The 16,075-nt window shown below is 42.0% G+C and overlaps 1 protein-coding gene across 5 annotated transcripts in view; it reads right to left on the bottom strand.

The window, feature by feature from the left end:
- Nucleotides 1-728: 728 nt before the first annotated feature.
- Nucleotides 729-16,075, bottom strand: part of SLC44A5 (solute carrier family 44 member 5) — a 1,500,346-nt gene continuing 1,484,999 nt past the window's right edge. For 3 of the 5 annotated variants that reach the window (XM_069641896.1, XM_069641895.1, XM_069641898.1), the window contains one exon: nt 4,592-9,137. In XM_069641896.1, the coding sequence (XP_069497997.1) occupies nt 9,025-9,137 (113 nt within the window). In that variant the 3' untranslated portion in view covers nt 4,592-9,024. Of the gene's footprint in view, nt 2,561-4,591; nt 9,138-16,075 lie in introns of those variants that run through there. The other 2 variants (XM_069641897.1, XM_069641899.1) reach the window with 1 other exon arrangement.

Raw genomic sequence — 16,075 nt, 5'->3', positions numbered from 1 at the left:
GTATTCACCATCCACTTTTAACTTTGTTCATTCCTTAAATGTAATGTGATGTGATTTCATGTAAAGTGTCTTGTGTAGCATAACTTCTACCATTTTGGTGGTTTCTCGGTGGGGAAGCATTCAATGTTTATTATGCAATCATGTTTCTAAAACAAAATTTACTGGACACTGAAATGGTATGGACTTAGTTTGCAGAAATCTCAACATCTCAACTCCCCATCAGCATTATTTTATATGCTTCCTACACTTTTAAGCCATGTCTTGTGTTCCTTCCCAAACCCCTTGTCTCTGTCCCCTAATACATGCCAAACACACCTTTTTCTGAAGGTATATTTTTGGACTGCGGTGTCCATCATGTCCTTGCTATTCTTTCTATTCTATTTGCTTTTCCTACTTCAGGTATTCATTTTACAAAGATTGCAAGGCTGAAAGTACATAATAAAATGAAACAAACAAGAGGGTATCAATTGGCAAACCATGCAGATACTCACACTATGTGCCTAATTCACAGAGCGTTTTCCAATGGGGTTTTGCCATTATAAAACCTTTTGGTGAAGTAGGCCTTATGTATTCTCAATTCATTGGTTGTAGTTGTCATGCCTAAACAGGAATTGTTAGACAGATCTAAAGGGAGGAGTATTTTGTGCTTGAAAATCCACTGAATAACTTATAACCACCAATATTTTCACAGCGTTACTTTTCAACATTCGTACTCAGGAAAAACCATATCGTTTTCAGGGAATTTTTATTAAATTAATTTTATTTTAAAATATTTTGTCTTAGATAAGAAAACAAGAATAGTTCAGAAATGCAATTTTTTTTTGCCTACTTTATTAGGTCAATGTAACAGCTGCAAAGCACCAAGCAACAATAAATGTAATTCAATATCAAACAATTTTGTTATTAAGTTTTTTTTAATAACAAAACGCTCCTAATATTTCTGCACAGCAGAAGCACACATTGTAAAGCTTAAATATTCATGCTCGTGTAATTTATTTGGCATTAGAATAACGGTTATTGAAAAATGATTTAGGCCATAAATGTTATAAATTTCTAAACAAACAAACACACTCAATAATCATTTCCTATTTTTCCAATTATCAATTTGTTATTCACAGTTCCATTATGTACAGCCATTTCTAAAATACATGGTACATAACACACCGATAAATGTGTAGTTCTTAAAATTGCAGCAGCAATAATTTCATGACAAAAAGACATTTCCAAAGTTTTAGCTCGGTGCAGGGCTAATTTTCAAACAAGTCAATATCAAAAGTTAGAAAAGGAACACCATATATAAAACACTATATAATATTAGTAAATATTGAGTATCAAATACATCAATTATATTAGTACACGGCCATACAGTGCCAAAGTATAATTAATAATCACATCTACTAGTGTGAAGACGTACTAATAGGATGTCCGGGAGCCCTATTTACAAAAGATGCTTGCCATAAGCACAGAATGTAAACTATCCATTCCTAAACTGGACCCTATTTATTTTTCTGTATGTTTTAACACTTTTATTTTGTAGAAAAGTCAACATTCAAATGTTTGGCGTTCAATCACAAGAGAAAAGCCTGTGGTAACACCAGTAGCTACACACATGGTGCCATCTTCACATTGCTATCGATTAGCAATCAATGGTTTAAATGTGAACCTATTACAGCTAATTACCCTTAAAAACTCATGGATTCTTGGTGAAAATCCAAATGCAAGTGGTTAAATATTACAAGCAGACAGCCTAAAACAGACGAACTGGGCATATTAGGCAAGCAAATAAGGCACTTTTCTGTTAGAGGACATCATAAAAGTTGGGCTGCTATATTTGTTTTAACATAAAACACGAGAGGGAACTCAAATTGAAGTAAGCATAGCAATGTCCTTTTATTTTTGTAATTGAAAAAATATTGATTTCACTATGTTCGCTAAAATAGTTTGAAGTCATGATTTGTGTTAAGCGCATCTTTAAGATGTGTAATTATGATAGGAAAGGGTTTCTGAAATGCATTGCACTAGCATTGAATACATTACACCACCACTGTAGGAGGTGCAGTAGTTGAAGATCATGACAGAAATGTAAGAAAATAGTTTAAAATGTAAACAGGTCTCGCAGATTCTCAAAAAAGTCAAGGTTCCGACTGATTGCAAGAGCCTACTGCAGATCTGCCTCCCCATCACCCTATCAATGGGGGAACGCACACACATGTCTCTCGTGACAGCTCCAAGCCACACATTCTTTCATGAATTGGAAGGCGTCAAGTATTTACATGTCCCAGTGTTCATTTTAACCATTCCCTTCAACAATTTAATTGCATCAAATAATGATAAGCTTTGGTTTAAAAAAACATGCATATACAAGGGATTATTGACTTGAAAAAGTACTCCTTTGCACTTTTTAAACTGACATCATCTCATAGATAAATAGGAACATTAAAGGTCCATTTCTTCTACTGAGTCCTGGTGTGAACATTCTGCTTATTCAAAATCTTCTTCAGAGAGTTGTTCATGAGAAAGGGCTTTTCTGGGGATCCGTCATTCCTTTCTAAATCTTCCACTATTAGGAGAAATAGCACACGATGAATCACAGAGTAACTAACGCAGAGTACCTAGCATGTTGATGCTATCAATGGTTCAGTTCTCTGCACTGCAGCGCTGCGGGATGCCTTAACACTCATTTCATATTCAGGTTCAGGTGGTGGGCTTTGATGCTCACCATGTTGTGAGAATATCAGTTCTGCAAAAGGACTAGCCCTTGTGTGTCTTAAATATTTCTCCTGATTGCTTCACAGTAAAAAGCCAGATTAAAAAAGGCTTCACATTACTACAATAAAATAAGGAGCCTGTGCACATTCTATGGAGGTCTCTTAGTTTTGCAAATGTTGTACTAACATGAGAAATATTAGTTCCTCCCCTTGCATATCAATGCATTTAGTGTCTACATTGTTATGACCACAAATGCACAGGTGTTAGAAAAATATATAGGGATATATTCATTATATGATGAATATATATACAATATATGAATACATTTTTTAGGTTCACAGACAACCCTTGCACATGCAGTGGCATGCATACTGGGCCTCATTACACGGTAGGCGGTAAGGGATTACCGGCACCGGTAATCCCTTACCGCCCTACTACGGGGTCCCTTAGCGGGTCCGTCCCCTAACGCCTGGTTCATTATGGAAGGGGCCCGCTAAGGGACTTCAGAGCTAATAACGGTACCGCAACTTGCGGTACCGTTATTAGCTCCTTCCCCATTCACATTTGAGCCCTATTGGGGCTCGAATGGGGAATGGTTCCTGGAATGGGGATTTACCGGGTCCTCCAGGGTCGGAATGACCCTGGTAAGTCCCTATTCCGGGGACACGGACCTGGAATGCGGTAAAGGGGTAGCCATGGCGCTAATAGCGCCATGGCTACCGCCTACCGTGTAATGAGGCCCACTGCCTCAAAAGGAGGAGAGTGCTGGGAGAAAGGAAGGGATGGAAAGGAAGAGAACTGTGTTGTTTTATACATTTGTGTACAGGCTTTTGGTGTACACATTGACACTGATCATTCATAAAGTATGCACGAGTAAGGAAATGTTAGACAACCCAGGGCTCTGCAAATTAGTCTGGAGAATCCATGGGTGCTGGCCAAAACGTACCGGGGATAGTTTAGAAGGTTATTAGAGGTATTTCCTGAAGAGAAACACAACATTTGGAGTTTCAGCTGGTTTCATTTTTCTACAAATTCTTCCAGAAGGGCAAACAGTTTGCAATGCAAAGTCCCCATGTACTTTCAGCGTGACATGAACGCAGAACTGTGATTGATACCAGCTGTTTTTTGTTGAACAATTGAATCATTTTGAATTCACAGTTGCACTGGTATAATGTACCTCAGGAGTAAATCATATCAGGTGTGTCCTGAAATGATTTCTGATTGGTGCAGTTGTTTTGATTCTGCATGATAAACCATGCCAGTTGATCCTGGTTGAAAGTGGTTTTCTTCCTGCTCATATAGTTGACAGACATGCATTTCTTGCACTGGATAGCATGCATTACATGTTCTGTTTTTTTCACCTAAAGTAATCTTTTGGCATGGCTAGTTGCTGCAATAAAGGTGTGTCCACACATTTATATACACTTTTTACATTTGTTTCTGCCACATGTGGTGGTCCCCATCCTAGTCCATTTCAAAGGTGTGAGTAATACCGTTCCTCGCCAGTAGTTCAAAGATTCCGGAACTGTTTTTAGGCTGCGATTGGTGGGAGTAGCAAGATGCTCCTATGTTTGCATAGATCTGTAATGATATGGCAAAAGGGGGTGACGATGTATGCTGTGGATACAGTAGCCACTTGCATCACATGTACCACCCCCCGAATACCCCAATCTGCCAAACTGTCTCCTTCTACTCTCCTCCCAGCGCCCTGCAGTCGCAAACCTTGCTCAATTCCTTCATTACACACTCACGCTGTGCTGTCTCATCCTTCTGCTCCTTCACCCTCTATGCTGTCCAATTCTCCTTCTATTCAGGCCTTCGAGAAACACACCCAGTCTCTCCTGAAATCTACTGTCAGATCACCCCACCCCCCCGCCCTACATTTCAACTAAATCCACATCTGTAAATAATTGGATTCCATGTATTTTATCAATGTGCTTCTCTCTGCTACACCCACCACTCTTTGTTCTCAAACTTGCCCCTATTACACCCGTCTCACGTGATATCCAACTCTCTCTCCATTCACTGTCAAGCACCTCATGTACATTACTTATGTTCGAAGTAGCATGTTTGCTATGTCTAAATAACTAAATATACATAAATACACAGGTTAGCAACCCCTGTTATTCCAGTGGCATATTTAATTTCTACGCTGGCAGAGGGACCTTGTTGAAGCTTCTCATTACATAGAAAATGTAATTTGTGGTTAGATTTCCTCTAAAAGAAAAGCTGTAGTGGCACCCAGGAAAATATTGCTGGTGTAATAAGAGTTAAATCCAGCATTGGCTTTGCTCGGGCCTGCCAGGGCTCAGGCTGATAACGACCGAGCACACCCAAGAGTGTTAATGGAGATAATAGCCTCTGAGGTGGGCCATTACCAGTCAGTACAGCCCACCTTAGGTGCCAATATTGCTACCTTGTACTAGTGGGCTATTGCCAGGTAATATGACCCGCCTCAGATGCCATTAGTGCCTAATCAACAATTCCAGAACTAAATAAGGCACCACCATATATGGCAACACAAAAGTGAAAATCTTGCATATATGTGAGGACATACAATGTCACAGCCACTCTCAAAACGTTCATAAAAGTGCATCAGGAAAAAATGCTTTTTTCCCATTTAAGAACTGCCCATTCAACAAAAGAATATGCAATATCAGGCAAGAGCCTGTCAATTGAGAATGATTGAAACTTTTCACACTTTAACAGGGCTCAACCATTTTGCTTTCAGACCCTATATTAAAAATGTGGGAGTACTGACCATAGCATTCTGAAATTAAAAACATTTCTAGTTTAATTTGCAATGTATTGTGTTCTTTTTAGTAACAGCCCAAACATTTCTGCACCCCTATGTTGTGACTAGTTTGCAGCCACCCTAGGGGAATTGATTTTCACTTCATCAACCATCTATAAAAAGTCTATGCTTAAAACAAATGTTCTTCAAACCAGCGTTACCTTCAGTCACACACTTTACATTCTTTTTACTTACTCGTTGCAGTTTTGCAACAAAGGTTGCAGATTTTCATCAATTCAATTAACCCCTACCTGTGGAAGCTCTCTCTGTGGACATACGATATCAAATGCCTTTTTAACATCTGTAAATAACTGCTGTTCCAAATAAAGCTATCACATTTCCATAGATTTTTTTGTGCCAAGTAAAGATTATAGGGTTCATTGTGAGTTTGGTAGTAAGTTGGTGGTAAATCTGCCAACTTACTGCCAACCTGTTTACTGTTACCATCACTCAGTTCTGTGGGCATTCCATTTGATTACAAGTGGTGGAAGGGACGTGTTAATCCCCATTCTTGAAGGCCATAGGCCTCCATGGAGAGTTGGTGGAATTACCACAAGTGGTAATTGTGCTCCAGTAATTTTGCCACTTTTTTTACCTTAAAGTGGAGGATTTACCTCCAGCATCCTCCGCTTCAAGGTTAAGGTTGGAAGTCGGTGTGCGGTTAAAATTGTGTTAATCCTGTTACCCAAAAAAAGTGACAGTAATGGAACTTACAATGAGCACAGTTTTCTTTGTTCATCATCCACAATGAAAAGGATTGAAATGAACCATTTAATTTAAAAGGATTGTAGAGTGCATCCTTTCAGCGCTATTGCTTTGCTTATTCACAGTTATCTTAGCTGCTTTGATAAAGAGGATGGCTTTTCAGTGGTTCCCATAAAAAAAACTTTGCTATCATTTGAAATCTAGGCATATCAACAAGGAGCACGTTTACTATATAATAATCAAGTTATTGAATTCTATATCTAAAAACAACTGCACGTAAATGATGTCTGTAGGAAAACTTTCAGTCCAAGTAGCACTTTCTACCACTGGTGAAAGCGTTATTACCTTCACAGTTACTCCTCTCTCATTTGATGAATACAGTTCTAATACAGTAAGACTTTGTCAGACTTTTTCTAAGAGACTTTCTTTTCATATTCCCTCTGATTTGCTCTGTTTTATGTGTGCCTATCCACTAAGGGCCTGATTGATGGAATTTTTAGCATAGTGCAAAGAGAAACAAACTGTAATCTTGAAGTACAGAGTCCCTTTGCACTGCAGAAGTAGTCTTTGCACGTGAATTGGACCCATTTAGCGCAGGGCATTGATTACTTGTAGAGTGTAAAGTGACTTTGCACCACTCTGTGAATCCGGGTGTTTATTATCAGTGCAAAGTCACTTTGCAACAGTTCAAGGTCACTTTGTTCAACGGTAGTAAACATTCCATGAACTAGGCCCTAAATGAATTCACAGTTCAACACAATGGGCCACATTACAACTCCGGCGGTAGCCGTGCCAGCAAAACCGGCACGGCTGCCACCAGATTCGCATTTTTACTGTCACCCATGAATTGGCAAGAACCGGGTCATGCCGAGTTCGGTGGACCTGGTAATTGCCCATTTGTGGGTGCCTGCAATAAGGGACTCATCCTCCCCATTCGGCCCCATAAGGCTGAATGGGACGTCGGATGCACCGGCACCATTCAGAATGGTGCCGGTGCATCCGACGTGCTGTGCACGCGTGTGCCGCTCTGTCCGCCATGTCAGACCTGGCACAGCTCGTAGTATGGTGGTCCGATAGTTCCCGGACCGCCATGCTTATAATGAAGCCCAATGTTCTGAGTTCATATTTACAAAATTGTAACATAGGACCTTCCTAACCAATTTTCAGTGACGTTTCATCTAAAAGGTGTGTAATTTCCTGCATTGTATTGTAGACTGGTTCCTGATTTATATTTAATTATTGTAATAAATCCAAGCCCCTTCATCATCATTGGCTTGGATATTAACTCCGAAAGAAAACCAGCTTCATAATTAGACACAAAGATTTGGACCGGATCAAATCGGGAGATGCCCGGAGCATCTCAGATTTGCTCCTACAATCTTACACCTGATTCAGAAATCCTAAAACTTGAGCAAATCCAGAGCTGTCTGGGGTGTCCCTGAGATGTCGTTGAGGAAATCCTTTTGAAACACATTTGCGCATGAGCACCTTACAGTTGCTCCAGGTGTGCTCTACTTTTATTCATGCGTGCATGAGATTTGAAATGTCACACCTAGCTGGGAATCAACCGAGTGGTGTACAAAGGTGCCCCACCCAGAGGGTTACAAGCAGAGCGTAGGGAAAGAGGAGGAGCTGGGAGGAGTACGTGAAGCAGGACCACAAACGGGGGGATAAACAGATCTGAATAGAGCGATGAGTCAAATCTTTGTGAATCGGGCCCTTAGGGCCTCATCACGAATTGGGCTGTATTCCCGGCTGTAATACCGCCAACTGTAATAGCCTTAGCTCTGACTGGTCCTGTGGTATTACCACCTGATCACGGGTTGGCCTTAACGGTAAATCCCCATTCCTGATTGGGTCCATTGGATCCAATAGGGAATTTTCAGTGCTAATACTGCGGGCTAATACAGCAGCTGGGATTTTCACCTCCAGAAAAAAGCTGGAGGTAAACCAGCCGATTGAGGACCCAACTCGTGATCGGGCCAGCCCTTAAATGTGGCGGTAATACCGTTACCACCGCATTTTAGGGCTACAGCCCAACTCGTGATGAGGCATGCTAGCAAAATAATCACACCAGTTTGGATAATAACCTGTAAATGGGCAGGTGGCAAAAATGACATTTTCAAAAACATAAAATCTATGCTAACCCCAACAACTCTTGTTTTAAATGTATTTGCCTTCTTGTTTTTGTTCTCACTTTTAATCGTCTCCCTTGTGCAGCGTCTTTGGGCATAACATCCCAGCGGCCTTGTTCTTGCGTTGCACTGTTTTAAATAAAGTCCTGCTAACCACATATGAACCTTTTGAATAACAGTAGTTTCCAATTGCTGCGAGCCAGAATATCTTGTTACAATGCAGCCGTAGCACCAGTTTCTTCCCAAGTGTGTGTGCCTTGAGCATATTACACCAAACATGGTTGTATGGCTAGTTAGGTTACACAATAGTGCTTTTAAAAAAATGCATGAAAATCTTTTATAAATGCACATTTATCAAAAGACACATTATCAAAAGTGCTGCGTCTCGAAACAGCACCCAGCACTGTCAAACATCTTCAAATGTTATTAGCAAGAGATAGAAAACGCTCCACGATGGTCATTTCCACTTCCATAGGCACTATACGCTATCATACTTTTTCACAATCCTTGCAAGTAAGCATCTCTCTCATTGGCTGGGAGGTCTATCCATTGGCAACGACTTGGATACACACACAGTACAAAGTTAGCATTATCCCAAGGCCTGTCTTTAGTTTTGCTAGTCCACACCACAGATACTGCTTGCATGATAAACCCTTCTCCAGATTAAAGCATTCTGCACTTTTATTTAGCTGCCTTCTTGGGACTTTTCTCCTTTTTCTCCAGTATTCTGTGGAGGTTGGGTGACATGAAGTAGGGCTTGGAGGCCGAGCCATCGTTTCTTTCCAGATCTTCACCTGGAGACGTGGCAGTAGTGTGTTGGAAAAGCAGCAAGCGACAGCAACCAGAAGCAAAGGGTGGAGAGAGGAAAGGACAGAGAGGAGCAGAAGAATCAGAATTAGAAAACCTCCCACAGAATGATTTTTCAGGTTTATTTAAAAAGATCACTGCTGGACACTGCGATAAGGATTTGCGCTTGCGATCCGCGCTTGCGGTCCGAACAGAGCGTGTGCAGGAAACAGACAGTGGCAATAGAGTAGGAGTCAACATGAAGGCACATTTTGAGTAGCGGGCAAATCCTTTATCACACAAAAAGCCATTCTCTTGAAATAGTCCCACATGCAATGGCCCAAAAATAAAAAAGTAACTTTCATTAACTTAAACGGCACATTATTACTGTGCTGGTGGGATCTCCACAATGGCCCCAACACAATTCTGAAATCCAAGCTGTGATGATTTAGTCAGTGATTACTGGGGTGGAATTCACTGGAGTAATTTCCACTGTGTGTTTAATGTGTGCTGAATGGAGTATGTTCTATACAGGGTTACGACTTGAACTGTTCCATCAGAAACACCATGCCACAGGCACATAGTGAACACGAGCCATTTCTGAAAAAACACCTGTTACAATATGGCTGGATGAAAAGGGCTTCTGCCCCAGGGACGTCACCTGGAGCCATGTACTGCCACGTGGAGACGTGTACTGCCAGGTTATAAGCAGTAAGGTAATATGAAATATGATTGTTCCTAGTTGTGCAATTATTATTTTTTCTGTATCACTATTTTCAACAAGTGGAGTAACCATGAAGTCAAGCCAGAAAGGGTGTAAGCACAATTCAAAGTGTACAAGCAGCATTTTCAAAGCTTTCTGGGTTTGCAAATTCATTTGCGCTATCAAAAAAGTACCGTTTTTGCAGGCATAATTCACAGTGAATCACAACAGTTAGCAAATGATGGTGTCGGTGCTTGCATATAGATTGTGACGCATGAGCATAATGTGCACGCACTCAACTGGATGGGTGGGCAGGGAATGGGCCTCCGATTACTCCACATACACCTGTGCAAAAAGGCAGGGACGTAGAAGTGGCCCATGGGCAGGCAGCCAGGCAACACAAAAATGGGACAAAACTGCATGCCCTTGTACAGCATGGCGATGTACACAAAAGAAGCAAATCAGATTTGGTACAGGGGCAAATTTACTGGCACGTTTTCTACTTTTTCTGACAATGCTTCACTTTTAACACCACTTTAGCCAATGAGAGGATTGTGTTTAAGGACACGTATATTTGATGGAAAATTCTGACCGATAGCACAGCCACGGTTGGCCTTTTCTCCTCTGATTATGAACTGCTGTGTGAAGCGATAGATCAGAAATTCATCACACTCGTGCAGGGGGAGGTACAGTAACCTGCCATACGTTCCTTGCACCCCACACATGCAGTGAATACGGGGGGGTCATGTTTTTGGGGCATGCATATGCCTTTATGCTATGCCCCATTTTCATTCATTCATTCATTTGTATGGTAGAGAGGAGGAGCGGAATGCAACTTGTGTTTCCATCGCCTCCCTTCCTCCCCACCATCCATGCCCCGGCATTCATTTTTATGCCAGCCCAAATGCTGGGGGGAACCCTATTGAGCACACAGGCTTTTTCTGACAGCATAACGCATGCAGATTCCTTAGGTCTCCATTGTGCACGCTGCCAATGCAATGCTGCCTATCATGTTTGCATGGCAGGCAGTGCTGACAATTACAATTATATACTGGCCACCATGCAAGCATGGCAGGCAGCATTTACTCATTTGCAGGCAGTGTGCAAATGTGAAGCAAAAAAAAGGTGGTGTACATGCGTGTGTGCCGCCATTTGCAAAGCACATTTGCACTCTGCAGTGTAAATTACCAAAATTTGGCGGTGGGGAGGCCACATAAATCTATTTCTACATGCAATGGCTTCCCACTGCCAAATTACTTATTGGAGCAAAATGAGCTCCCCGGTGATCAATGGCTTTGCACATATCTGGTATCACAAAATATATTTATTAATACACTATTAAGCAAACTTAAACATTGGTTATTCATATAGCATACCTCTTCCTTTGTAATCTCTTGACATCCACTCATCTAGACCACCACTCGTACCACTATTCAATCATACACTCATCAATTCATATCTATACACATTATGGGTTATTGGAGAACCCTGCAGCACTCATACAATCAAAACAATTCCTCACACCCATATCCACTATACATGGGTTTTCAAAAGCAAATCAAATAGCATTCTGCTTAATTAATCACATCAACATATGTTTCGGTCGTCTGGTGGGCACTACCAGGGACAAGGTTTTAGGGCGACCTTCTTCAGGATGGGTCAGTAATGTATGCAACCAAACCCCAGCGTGTCATCTGGCGGGGGATGAGCTTCAGTGGGGTGATATGACATGATATGATGGAGGTAGATTCGTTAGAGATCATTTGAATCCGTGAAAAGCGAACACTGTGTCAACGTTTTGGTTTACAAGCAAATCATGGGCACCTGAATACTGGAGAAATTTGGAAAAGGTTAAAGGAACATGCCGGCTTTTAGTCCTCTGCATTTTTCATAATGCTTCAATGTCTGTGCGTAGGTTGGGATTGGGACTTCCGAGACTAGTAACTTAGTTTTTAAAGAGTGACTGTATTCCTGCAACCTAAGTATTGAAAGCGAGACATGGAACCCTGGTCAGGCAGGCCTTAGGAGCAGAGTAGAGGTTTGCTGAAAGCATTGATTAAATGAGTCATCCAGGTGGTTGCAAAATAACAGTCTGTCTCATGCAACTCACGCAAATCAGGACGTTCTGGTTCAGCAACTCTTAAACATAACCCACAATATTCGTGCGGGCCCCAAGACCACAGTATTCATCAAACCGTGGCGTGTTTGCCATTCTGACAGACCTGCCCACCTAGTTATTGGACTTCGAGATATTATGCAATAACCAGCGAAGTTAACACCCTCCATCACCACATCAGTTGCTAGAAAAAGGTGTTCTAAAGAAGAAAAAAAATATAGACTTTCGCTCTTTGGCCTTCACATGTTTCAACTATTGCGGAGAACCTACCTATGGCAAAGATACTAATCCTTCAACAGCTAACTGAGAAATCTGAAAACATTGAGGGTTCGGTCATTCTATGCCCTTGAGCTTACTGGCCTGTAGACATGTGATGTTCACTGTATAATGGCAAATACATGTGAAGCTTCCAATACACATTGGTATATAAACTGCTATGTTACCTATAAGCCAGTATGTTCTTGTGTAATTTGACCTGAAAATTGGAAATTACAAGTAGTCGACATATAACAATGTATCATTTGTGCAAACAGCAGCAGGGCAATATCTGCAAGGAGACGTGTCAGAAAGTTGAGTGCTATCCACGAAGGAGCATAACATAGAAAGCTGTACAAGAAACTGTACAAGAAACTGAGTAAACAAAAAGGGCAAACAAGTAAACGGAATGTATTTCAGGATATGTCCAGATGAAGCAAAGAAACAGTCTTTATTGGAAATCTCATGGTGCTAACAGAGAAACAGACCTTTTGTAGTCCTCTGCGCATTCCTGGTGAATCTCTTGTTACTTGAGTACAAAGTGGGAGAACTGTTGCGCTCACTCCTGCAGGCTCCAGAGCATGGCTGTTTGATAAAGGCTTGCAGAACTTTGCCAAAATGTCCCCCAACTTGCAACTGGCAACGGTCTCTTTGGACCTCCACCTGGCTGTTACACTTGGCCACTGGCCACGTCCTTGCTGCCAACCAGCTCACTCTCCCACCTCCTCAATGCTCCAACATGGCCCAATTTCTTAGGGGAGTTGCTCAAGATCCTGCTCTGCTTTCTCCCTCCCACACGTCTCCTCATGCACCTCCTCAATGCCTTGCCACCTGCTCATACCTCCTCCCATCCCTGGATCACCTCTTCAGGGCACAAGGTTCACCTATCACTCCCCTAATGTTATCATGTTTCCTGACTTGACCCACTCTTCCACCTTGTATCCTGCCTATGATGTCTCTTCTCTTCTCTTCTCTTCTCTTCTCTTCTCTTCTCTTCTCTTCTCTTCTCTTCTCTTCTCTTCTCTTCTCTTCTCTTCTCTTCTCTTCTCTTCTCTTCTCTTCTCTCCTGCATGCTCTCTCAGCTCTGATAGCCACTCTTCAATTCACCTAAATACACTCTGCTTTTGATCCTGCCCTCCTTAGACTACCTTTCATCCTTCCAGGCTCCCTCCACAGGACTGGGCTCTGCTCAAGCATATGCATGTGTGGGTGATTACGACTATTGGACCGGAGTCCATGATCCTCAACTGCCTTTTCATTTCAATTCTTATTCTTTTGTGCAGGTCTCACACATTCCAAACTCCGAGAAGGCCAGTTTGCCATCTTTCTTGTGGATAACTTGCACGTGTTCATATGTGTGCAAGTTCTGGCTCTGTGAGCATAGCAGCCAGGGTGTCTGTGCTAATGGGAATTCGATCAATACTTGCCACGGTAGAGGGGCGCATATCTTCTGTATTAATAAGAGGGGGGGGAGGGTGAGCATTTCCATACCACACAAAAACTGCAGGTCCTGTGTTAAATGGACTGCACATCGTGCAACTCTATATGTGTTAATGAATTCCGTTATATATATTTTCTTAAAGGGCCAGAGGACTGTGGGCTGTACGGATGCTGACCTTGCAACCCTGTTGGTGTCCACTGAAGCACGTTGTATAGGTTTTCCTAATGCACCAGTGCCATGTGGGCTGTACATGTGGCTATCCCATCCGCTCTATTCATAATGAGGTGAAGGAAGTCAGGGGATCCTTCTCATACCGCTCCCGGGCACAGTATCACAATGCAGAGAGTGGCACCCTTGACAACCCTGCCCCGCAGTTTAAGGGTTAGGCTTTGGGAGTTAGTCACCAAAGATACATAATCAGGAGAAGCAAAGACTGATTTTCATGGTTGCTCAAGAATGTTCCATTGACTGTGCAATAGCACAATTACAGAGCTCATGATCCCTACTTTTCATTTCACAGACAGATACTGAGTTATCTGGTTATTTTGTTTGTAACAGATGTTCATCTTTTCAATCTAGATTCTCGTAAACATCATTTAAAGAGACAAAGTTTGTGGTCTGAACTTCACTTCACTGACTAGCTAGTGAGTTATTTTTAGTTTTTCATTAAACATCCAGTCCAGTCTGGTAGCAAAACATCTTCAAACGCAATTTCCAAGAAAAGGAATGTCAAGAGCACTAGACTAGTAAACACCATTACTCCTACTTCCCGTTCCCTTTCTGTTATAATGTATGTTCGCATGCTCTGGTGTTGTTCCAAACTCTCCGCAAGTTTGAGAACGACACCAGAGTGGATGAAATAAGAAGATGCCTCTGCGTACTACACCCCGTCCTAGGGGCTCTCTTTAAGAAAGTAAATCCAGTTTATCATACTGGCCCATGTGCTTTCATTATATAACAATTAGTGACGAGGATCGAGTGATGAAGTGCACACGGTGAGAGCCTCCAGGAACACTAACAGCTACCTGATAACGTGCGAAGAAGAAAAAGGCCGAGTACCACAAGAAAAGCGGAAATACCTGTCTCAGACAGCGGGAGCAGTACCATAACAGTCCAAGGCAGGTCCAAGAACAAGGTAAGTGACCCAAAAGGTAGAATCAGGGCAACCACTGAGCCGGTTGAAGCCGTGCATTATTCAAGTTCAGTCAGAACGTGCTCACAATGCCTGTACAGAGAAGTTAGAGGAAAGCATCTCACTATGTCTTCAAACATTGTGCACCCATTTGATCTGCCTCCCGTTGTCATAGTGATACATACACGGAGCACAGAAAGAGTGTTCACTGCTTCATCCAGCTCAATACTTTAAAGGGATTTACACCAATTGCACAAGAGAGACTGAACGTAAACACTGTAAATAAAACGTGCAACAAGCACAAGTCATTAAAATGCAGAATACACCTGCCCCTTGCCCATTTCTTTCCAAGCCCCACCACACCTTGGGATCAATGGGTGGACACATTTCAGGTGTATTTAAGGGCCATAGGCAGAGTCAAATTTAATGACAATCTTAAAGAGGCCACCTTATTAAATTGCATATGAGCTGAAGCACTCAGGATTTCTCGCACCATACCCAACCAGACAAGTAATGACGATGGAGAGGGCGACTCCACTGGTACCGGCAGCAATAGGCATTACGAAACTGCTCTCCATAAGCTTGCAACACACTTTGGAATTTAAACAAATGTGGTCCTTGAAAGATATCACTTCTTTTCTAGTTAACAAAACATGGGTGAATCAGTAGATGCATATATTGTGGGGTTAAGGGGACTCCTTACAACATGCAAATTCACAGGAGTTGCAGACAAATACCTAAGAGATCAACTAGTGCTCCACACTGCTGATCCCCACATTCAGCAAATATTATGGCAGGGGAAGGATCCTACATTAGATCAGGCAATAGAAATTGCCAGGACGATGGAATTGGGTGATAAATGTATGAGAGATGTGCAGCCCAAACATGAATTAATGGAAGTGAAGTGTGTGCATGTAGAAGGGGAGGAAGACAAGAAAGACCCTATAGTGGCATTAATAAGGAAAATGTCCATGGGGGCATCTAAGATAAGACCTCCAGATAGGGTCAAGAGAGAGAAGGATGCAATGCCCCCACTCAAATCAATAAAACACAATGTAGATGTTAAAGTAAACACCCCAATGGCGATAGGGAGTTTCCAGCAAATGCAGCAACGTGTTTCAAATGTGGTAACATTGGAGACTATGGGAGAATCTTCAGGGACAGCAGAGGCAGGGGAAGGATGGGCCCCAATTTCAGAGCGAGTGAGGATGGAAACTGTTCAAGCAGCGTCAATATCAAAGCTTTAGAAGAAATAGGTGGCCCAAGCAGTCGGCTGTCTATGTCAAATTGCAGAAAGGA

The sequence above is a fragment of the Ambystoma mexicanum genome, chromosome 1q (genome assembly GCF_040938575.1).
Source record: "Ambystoma mexicanum isolate Mex_15411 chromosome 1q, UKY_AmexF1_1, whole genome shotgun sequence".
In the NCBI taxonomy this organism is placed as follows: Eukaryota; Metazoa; Chordata; class Amphibia; order Caudata; family Ambystomatidae; genus Ambystoma; species Ambystoma mexicanum.
Note: the sequence above shows the minus strand (reverse complement) of the source record. Positions and strands in the feature narration are given on the sequence as shown.